Below are 9,864 nucleotides of genomic sequence, written 5' to 3' on the forward strand. Positions count from 1 at the left end.
GAAGTCATAGTCAGAGCCTTTGTAGGAACTTGGAGAATGATTTCAATAGCTCTTTGTAACTTTTTCGAAACTCTCCAGGTACTACGTTATACATCTGTATCTACATTTGCGAGTGGTTGTGGACTCAGTCTGAAGGAATTAAAGTCAAATTGAAAAGAATATTAAAAAGGAAATAGCGGTTTTCAGCAGAGCGTATAGTTGGATTAGGATCCATCTAACAGATTTTTGAAGTTGAAGAGAAAAGGTTCGTGACCTTGTCAGTATTTGGGGAACCGAATTATAAAAGGTGCATTGGCTTCAGAAAAGGATCGATGTGATATTTGGGCTACTTCAGTTTGTCTTTCTGGTACAACACATAACACTATTTCACTAGTCTCAAATAAAAAAAGCGCTTTACAGATCCACTCCTCTGGTTGAACATAAATATACTTGACAGGTAGTTAATCTGTCAACTTGTCAGTTGTTATTCATTTTGGAGTATGACTGTAGTCTGTAATGTAGCAATGTCTCCACTGTGACCATGGCTCATAAATTTTCACCATTTGGAGCTGGCTGTTAATATGAAGCTGTGTAGCACCAAAATCAGTAATGGTTTCCATAAGCTCCATGCTGTAATTCAGTAAATCAAAGCCAAACTAACAGCTAACACAAGTCCACTATAGTGACGCTCCTTTTGAGGCCTCAGCTAAAAAAAAACACTTATTTATTATTGATGACTTGACCAGGACATGTATAAAGACAGAATAATTATCACATTGTATTCAGATAGACTTTAATTGTAGGTGGCTAAAAAAAAAATAATAATAATTAAAGGTGGATCTTGGGACACTGTTGTGTAATGATTTGGATGATACATAACAGCACTGGATTTCTGGAACTAGCAAGAACCGTAAATATTGAGCTGTTTTTGCTAGCCCAGGAACTCTACACAGCCAATCAGGATGTTTGATTGTTCAAGAGGGACATAGTTTACTGGCGTAGTTTATGATCTAGCTAACTAGCAGCTAGCTCTTTTGCTCCCCACCTTGAGGGCCCCTGAACATTAAAACATCTGACAGACATAATCTTGGAGAAAAACAGAACTCGGTGTACTCAGGTTTCCCGTAGAACAAGGCCTGTTTTCTGCAGTCGTCTCTACAGCAGATGTAAAAGCAAACACACGGAGGGGTTATCCAAACAGCTCTGTCACTCGGCTAAGAACAGTTAGAACTGCAGGCCGATGGACGTGTGAAATGTAGCTCACCACAGTGTCAATTGTAGTTAATTAAAGGGAAACAGAAGTTTGTTTAGAAACTTGAAGACCCCTGCTCTTTCTTGAGTTTCCGTGAATCAAATTTCGATTTTGTTCAGAGATGCGACTTCACCGTTACAGCACGGCAGCGGTTACAGGCTTCTTGCAAGAATGTATGTTATTGCAACTTTGAAAACTGGCGCACGTTCTGACCCAAGGCCTTAAACTGCTGTTTTGGCCTTAAGGAGAAGTTTTATGAATGATATTAAACATATATACTACAAGCATCGAGCGGATCCGCAGCCAAGACCGGAATCCATTGTTATCGATCCAACCAAAATGTCTGCATAATTGTTCCGATGAGTATAAAACCCGAACAAAAGAGCTATGTGCTGATGAGGTGCAGCAAAGGGGAAGAGTGGGTTTTGGAGAGCAATAATGAAGCTGTAAGCTTAATGGGCCAAGTCTTTTTTTCTGCCCAGGTTGGAGACTTGGAGCATTAAACTGCATACACTCTCAGATCAAACCAGCCTGCCGACAGGTTCAAAGAGCTGACAGCTCTGAAAATGCCAGTCATGTGTTGAATGGATGAGCTGGCAGGAGGGGGATGTAACCGGAGCAGAAAGGCCCCGATTTTTTTTTTCCCCAATCGAACTTTTCACTCTTCCATCCCTCCCCATTTGCCTCTTGAAGCTTACTCTTAGCAATTGAGCAAGTACCCCACAGAACAGAGGTCTTTGAATTGCCTGCACACTAATCACAGTCTTTATGTTCTTTGTTTTCATTGCGTTGATTTGAATCATTTCTCTGTCTTTTCTAGCGTTTTCTTCCCTGCAGCAGCATGCAACATTTAATCCAGATTGTACTATGTTTCTCCAAACAGTATCTCAGGCTCGGTGCATAAATCATCTTGCGGAACAATAAATCTCGGATCGTTTTTTTGCTAACGTGGAATTTTAGTTTCATTTGGCAGCCGTAGGCAAATTAATCACAAGGCAGCCACAGCGATGCTCCTCAGCTACTGTATAATGTTTGTCACTTCGCTGACTTATCTGGAGCCAGATTTACGTTTCTGCTCAAGATGAAATCCAATGAGTGCAGAAACACTGGTGTATACAGCAATGATTGAAATGCAGAGATGCGCTTTGATATGTAAGCTTCAAAGACACTGTCTTCTCTCCGCGCAGATGACACAAGCAAGGGGAAGGACGGTGCCAGAGCAGCAGGAGACGCAGAGTTCACCACTGATTTGTCAGGAAAACTGGGTAAGGTGCTAGAGCTCTGTGATCCTCCCTTTGAACTCCTTTTTAGTCCTATTAGCTGTAATTGCTTGCCAAGTTGAAGAAGGAATTTCTTTTCTATTTGCCAAAGAGTTTCATAAGCAGCCCTTTTGGCCTTATATTCCAACGCCATGACTTGCGGTTGCGCATCAGTTTTCAATTGTAAAAGAGAATGTGGTTTGTTAGAAATAAGTAAGCATAAATTTTGTATATACTTTTCCTTATGAGCTCTAATTTTATTATAACTACAAGAGGCCATTTTCTCATGCAAGCAATTATAAGGATATCCATCACTAACCATATGGAAACGAATGGCTTTTTAAAAAAAAGTATAGCATGCGATTGCTTCTTCGTGTTTAATCAAATCTTCCCGATCTTAATAGATCGATTAAGACAATTAAGACAAAGCCATTCATGTCCTATCCTATATTGGTGTCACACTCTTATCCAACTATAGACTCAGGTTTTGCTTCAGCAATTGCATTTTACAAACCAAAGAGCAGGCTATTTAAGTATCCTGCAAGGGGGGAAGCATTCCATTCCTCTTTGACGGCCACCGTCCAATTCGATATCAAGTCCGAGCTGTTAGCGCCCACTGAGCACTGCTGCACTCAATGGGGAGACAGGCTGAGTTCACTATTGTGTGTTCTTTCCTGCTGTTTGTTCGGACTCTGCTGTGAGTATAAACAGCCAGCGACGAACGGCCTGGTAAAACCTCTGAGCAGCTGCTGTTTGCTTTGTCAAATTGCCCTCATGTGGTGGCGCTTTGCTCAATAATATTGGCCTCCACAAGAGCTTCACTTCAGCCCTTGTGTGAGATATTTTGATTGTAACATTATCAGTGTTGTGAAAAATTACATGGTGCCTACAGAAAGTCTATAACCCCAGACCCTAAACCCTGCAAAAACACTTACTTGGGATAAGCTGATATTTTTTGTGCTGAATTGGCAATGGGCGTTGTTTTCAAAGCACATTATAGGAATATTAAATTGGTCTTTGATAGTCAAGCAGCTAATTTCCAGTGTTGAGTTTAATATTACTCATATTACAGCTTCAGTTCAGTGAGTGGATTAGTAAGTTGCTAGAGGCAGCCCTAGGCTTTTCCCATCATGTATTAAGTTCTGTTATTTCTAACATGCATGCAGCTCAAAAATGGATGATATCTGGTTTTCCCGATGTTCAAAATTTTAGTTTCTTCTGTTACAGTGCGGCCCCGGTTCACCCAGCCGGCTAAGATGAGAAAGCGTGTGATCGCTCGACCAGTGGGCAGCTCGGTGAGGCTGAAGTGCACGGCTAGCGGAAACCCTAGACCTGATATTGTGTGGCTGAAGGACAGCAGGCCACTCACACCGGAGGAGGTCGGCGAGAGCCGCAAGAAGAAATGGACGCTAAGCCTGAAAAACCTCACGCCTGAGCACAGCGGCAAATACACTTGCCATGTCTCGAATCGCGCCGGAGAAATCAACGCCACCTACAAAGTGGAAGTCATCCGTAAGTCGTCTGCTTCTCTCGTCTGTGCTTGTCTTTGAACGTGTCGGACATGATGTGTCAGTTTAATAGATCTGGCACGGAAAAGGTGTCTGGTTAATGTGCAGGATCTGCTTTTCATTTGTTTGTTTGGCCATGAAACAAAGGAGCTTTTAAAGGCCTGTTTGAGTTCACAACAGATTGATGTTTTCTGTCATCTAAATTGAGAACATAAAAATGAGCTCAGTATGAAGTGGCCCGAGTGGAATATGAGTGGTGTAATGGGGTTTGTGATAAATGTGTGATGAATTTAGATTGTTGTGTAGTGGTTTATGCTGAATAATAGATGTTGAGTAATTATTGGGATTTGGCCGCTGTTTGGTAGAGACTTTTGAGGCTTTATTAACAGCTTTGGTACCATTGAGTGGTTAGACTGGTTTAGTGTGCAGAACTATGACATGGTTGCTGTTTGGTGGTAAATCCAGAGAGCTCGAAAGATTCTATCCATCTCATTTACCATCTGCTCTAGATTAAATCCCAGCTGTGCCTGCTGACTTTACAAACACGTTTCCACACAGCCCTTCTCTGAGCAAGGGGGAGGCGAAAGTTGCTATTGCCTGTGCAAAACGTGGCATCTCCACCTTAATGGATGAACTTTTAAAAGAAAGAAAAAAAGAAAAATACACAGTTTATTCTACCTAATATAGGTTATACATTTGCTTAGAACTGGTTATAACTAACATTTTTCATTTTATCTCCAGAGCGCACCAACTCTAAGCCTATCCTGACTGGAACTCATCCTGTGAACACTACAGTAGACTACGGCGGCACCACGTCCTTCCAGTGCAAAGTCCGTAGTGATGTTAAACCTGTTATCCAGTGGCTCAAGAGAGTGGAACCTGGCGATGAGAGCAAGTACAATTCAACCATCGAGGTTGGAGAGCACCACTTCGTAGTGCTGCCCACCGGGGAGGTGTGGTCACGGCCCGACGGCTCCTACCTCAACAAGCTGCTCATTACCCGTGCCAAGGAAGAAGACGCCGGCATGTACATCTGCCTGGGCGCCAACACTATGGGCTACAGCTTCCGCAGTGCCTTCCTCACTGTCCTGCCTGGTCTGTATCACTACTGTTCTGTTATCTCAAATTAAAGATAATCAAATAAAGAAATTAAATATTATGGGAACTTCATATTCACATTATGTAAAGTAAAGAGGGTTTGAGTCCTTGCTTTCTAGAATTTTCAGTAGATTAAATGAATAAAATTGCAATTTTTGTGGAACGGACTGCAAAAAGTTCTCAGTAATGTTAAATATTGGAATTTAGATTTGAGGTTTTTTTTTTGTTTGTTTTTTTGTAAAGTTTTATCTTTTCTTTGTGCCTTAGACACCAAGCCCCACTTCCCTCATGCCCCTCCCATCTCATCTCCTGGGCTACCGTGGCCCGTTATCATTGGCATTCCAGCTGGTGTGGTCTTCATCCTGGGCACCATCCTCCTGTGGTTCTGCCAGTCTAAAAAGCACTGTTCCTCAGGAGCCATCATCTCCGCCCCAGCTAACGGTCATCGTCAGCCTTCGCGAGAGCGGCCACTGCCAGGAGCTGAAAAGGACTGCATGGGCTCAGTGAGCTACGAGGAGTACCTGAGTCAGCAGCAGCCGCAGCAGCAGCAGCTCCTGCTCGGCCCCAAGGTCTACCCAAAGATCTTCACAGACATCCACACACACACACACTCGCACGTGGACGGGAAAGTGCACCAGCACCAGCACATCCACTACCAATGTTAGCCTCCCGACGTCCTGCAATAGTGACCTCACCAGTGGCAGTTTCTCTTTGCATTGTTTGGATCTTGCAGAACTTTTAAGCAACTTCAACTAAAACGAATGCTCGGGCCAAGCTGCATCACTGATTTTGGAGAACACAAACCGTACAAACACATGAGCCAGACTCCTTCAGAAGATTTTTTTTATGGGATATCAAGAGAATAATTCCACAAGCTCACCATGCGGCACGGCTAAGGAGTAAACATCTCGATGACAGAATATGATAATGGAGTAAAAATAAAAAAGCTGCAATTGTTTTACACAACACTAAACAGATAAAACACATGTTCAGGTCAGTTCTGGACAATTGCACACGGTAAACGAAAACAAAGCAGTGAACAAAAAGTGAATGTACTTTTTCAGCTCGGTAAACCGTCACCTCTTCTATCAGTCAGCTTTAATGCCTCTTTCACAGGCGCAGTTTGTGGATATGGCCAAAAGGAACGTTTTCCGTTAGCACCAAATTACAGTAAGAACTATTCGTACTGCTGCAATCTAAACAGAATCACACGTAGGTGTAGAAGTTTGCAGTTATACGCTATTTTTTTATTCATTCTACATATGCCAAATTTGGATTTGTGGACGCTCATAAGCCCTTTACTTCTAACTGACTGCATGAGAGTGTATATGTACATGTTGCTCTGATTTTGTGAGCTTTCACAGTTTTATCAGTTAGACTTTGGTACATGAACGTTACGTTAGCAGTCTTTAGATAGATATTTAAATGCATATCTCTTTTAAGTGTTATCTTCACTTAATGGATAAAAAAACCCAAGTGCCTGTTTTTTTTTTGTTTTTGTTTTTTTCAGATTTTAGTGATCTCCGTTATAAAGGTTCAGGTACATGATGATGATGATGATGATGATGATGATGATGATACAAATTCCTTTTTCTCAGGTGTCCCCTTTCAACTAGTTTGCTTTTGTTCGTATTTTTCCTCATCTTGACCACTATATGAAAACTGTGTAAAATGCCTTTGACTGCTCAAGTAATAGCAGCCCTTTGAGTTTTTGGTTCTAGGGCTTTAAAATCAGACTGCAAATTCAAATCTCTTTCCCCGCTGAGAAAGACGATCCGATCCCAGATCGTCTTCCCTGCTTTTTTTTTTTTTTTCCTTTCAGTAAATCCCCCAAAACGTGGAAGTGCAGAACACACTGCCGAGTTTCAAACCCACATGAATGCACTTATTCCACAGCTTCATTAGTTCATTAGCGAGAGTTTAGGATGATGTTATATGTTAGGAATCGTTCAAAAAATGCAAACCCTGTCGAAAAGTGAACAGGTGTAGTTAATTTATTTGCTAGCATTATATTTGTGACCTTAAATTGGGCATTTCGTTCGAACCAAATAAAACAAGATAGTTTATGGTTTTATTTTTTATTTTTTTATAGCTCCAGTGTAAGCTATGTAGCATATTATAAAGTGTAAAATATTTATATGTGCAGTTTAAAAAAAAGTTAGTAATTAGTTAGCATTGTATGGACAATCTTGTACAGTCAGGCCTCTTTTTATGTGGTAAAAATGTTATGTTTGTCACATTGAAACATTTTAAATCATTTTATCATTGCAAATAAAATGATAAATCTTTATCTGTGGCTCAAATTGTCTTGTTTTTGGGTATGAAGGTTGTCTCGGTTAATCACATAGGTGTCTGTGTAGCGCACTGTTTAGGGGCGGAAGATAAAGGACGGAGAGAATTTATCTTTCTATCACTTTATCCTGTGAGTGTTTGACAGAAACAGATCATCCTTGCACAATGACTGCGTCTGAATCTTACAAATGACATTTAATTGTGTAGATGATTATTTAATTCTAACCACTAATAAGTAACCTTTTGACTTTAGTGGGCTTAAACAGCATGTATTACATCTGTATGCAAGATCTAACAGCTGGAATTGTTATAAAGCGGTTTCCGACATTAGAAAGCCTTTGGGATAGATTACGTTGCGTTTTTCAATGTTTTGTTTACTGAAACTGATAACTTCCTAATGTCTGTTTCACAAATATTCCACAATATCAGAGGTAAAAAAAAAAAAATACACGGTTAAAAGGCATGACGTCATATCTTTCCAAGTAATAGCACTGAAATCAATGGTACGTTTTTGTTGTATACGTAGAATAAAAGGGAAATGTACTGCGATAGAAAAAGAACTTCCGGTTGCTAACTGTATCACAAACAAGCCCTGTCATTTATTATTGTCCCAGAACAGCACACCCTGTCTGGTTTTATTCCTTCTATATCCACCCTGCATGCTCACTGCATTGTCCTGTGCTTAATCAGGGTATAAACTAAAGAAGTAATGATTCAGGGATATGCGATTTTTAACAGTGTTGATCACAAAATGATGGAAAAACAGTTCATCAAAGCCCTAGCTGTTTATCTTTGTTCCACTATCTCTGGCACTCTACATTCCTCAGTATACTTTTTTTGTTTTTTAATTGAACATCTGTTCATCTAGTGCGAGCGAGCGCCTTCGTCGATTCACGCAGAAACGGAAACTCTATGCGTCTGAAGGCAACACCTGGGAATACCTGCTCAATCCTTTCAAAGAATGAGCTCTCTGTTTGCGTTTCTCTCTTCTTTCAAACCGTCAGAATGGTTCTGCAACAAAGCGGCTGTTTGAAAGGCTGAAAAATAAAAACACCCCCCTTTGTAATAATATGCACAAGCAGTTCCCCTTAAATGTTTACCTTGGTTGTATAAAAGGGAGTAATGCAGAAACAGAGGAAGAGAGAGAGAGAGAGAGAGAGAGAGAGAGAGAGAGAGAGAGAGAGAGAGGACTCGAGGAGGGGGAGGATCTGCAAGATGGGAGTGGAGCCAAGGCCTTTAAAGTCTACCACAGAACCGTGACAAAAGCAGCCTAATCTCGGTGTTGTCTTTCGGCCCTTTCTTTACACATCCTGCCAAGGCTGCCTGAGAGGAAAGGAATCTCTCGGCGGCCACACTGACATCACTCAGGCACGGGGTCATCACAGGCATGGACATGCAGGACATCTGCGTCTGCATAAATGTGAGAGCATGCAAGTCCTCTGCTTATCCGTGTCCATACCTGTTCCCTTCATCCTCCCCCTTCCATCCTTCAGACCACCCTAGATGATGTTAGAGACTCGTAGAAGTCTGGAGTCACGTGTTAGTGCTTCGAAGGTGCAAGGTGAGGATGATGATGATGATGATGATGATGATGATGAGCTGGATTTCTTCTGCCTTTCATGAATGTCACTCATTGATGCGTTGAAAGAAAGCAGAGCGCTGGAGGAACACACAGAAACCGCTCGTATCCTAGTCAACAGGTGGTAGAACACGCTGCTCACATTAAAACCGCAGCCTTCCGAGAGTGTCCTTTTAGTTTAGCTTATTTCCTGTAATTACTCATAGGAGTGCAGGTCAAGGCCACGTATATTGTCTTTCGCTTGCGTAATTGCACTTTGTTAATTGATCTCAGGTGCAGTGAAAGTCATGTGTACAGTACCGTGAATGATATGGGAGAAATTATTACATCTGTTGACAGGCTTTGTTAGAAGGCCAAAGCTGGAGATAAAACAGTCCGGAGGTTACAGAAGAGGCAGCAAGGAAACACTGAGCGAGCACATGCAGAGCGCTGCCTGCACTTTTACACGTCTGCACGTCCTTGCCAAAAACGCTTCAGAAAATATCACAGTGTCGAACGTAAAACAATGGAGAATTGAGATATTGGAAATTTCCACTCCTGTGACATAGATAAAAAAGCAGAATATTGTATCTAGTGTGAAGTGCAAAGGTTTGTGCTATCTATCTATCTATCTATCTATCTATCTATCTATCTATCTATCTATCTATCTATCTATCTATCTATCTATCTATCTATCTATCTATCTATCTACCTACCTACTTCTTTCAGTCTGTCTCTTTGTCTGTCTATCTATCTGAGTGTAATTGTCACTGATTTCCTGACACTGTATGTTCCTGTGATCGATTAGGTCTTGCTGTACTTTATTATGAGTGTGAAAGTAGCCCCGTGTGAGAAAATGTTACCCGTCTCCCTTTTCTGACAGCAAAAACAACATCATCAGTGCAGTACTGCATGGAA

At 41.3% G+C, this 9,864-nt stretch overlaps 1 protein-coding gene across 2 annotated transcripts in view; it reads left to right on the plus strand.

The window, feature by feature from the left end:
- Window positions 1-7,386, plus strand: part of fgfrl1a (fibroblast growth factor receptor like 1a) — a 41,527-nt gene extending 34,141 nt beyond the window's left edge. For both annotated transcript variants that reach the window (XM_027154508.2, XM_027154507.2), the window contains exons 5-8: window positions 2,419-2,496; window positions 3,718-4,002; window positions 4,740-5,093; window positions 5,364-7,386. In XM_027154508.2, the coding sequence (XP_027010309.1) occupies window positions 2,419-2,496; window positions 3,718-4,002; window positions 4,740-5,093; window positions 5,364-5,761 (1,115 nt within the window). In that variant the 3' untranslated portion in view covers window positions 5,762-7,386. The remainder of the gene's footprint in view (window positions 1-2,418; window positions 2,497-3,717; window positions 4,003-4,739; window positions 5,094-5,363) is intronic.
- Window positions 7,387-9,864: the final 2,478 nt, after the last annotated feature.

The sequence above is a fragment of the Tachysurus fulvidraco genome, chromosome 17 (assembly GCF_022655615.1).
Source record: "Tachysurus fulvidraco isolate hzauxx_2018 chromosome 17, HZAU_PFXX_2.0, whole genome shotgun sequence".
Taxonomy (NCBI): Eukaryota; Metazoa; Chordata; class Actinopteri; order Siluriformes; family Bagridae; genus Tachysurus; species Tachysurus fulvidraco.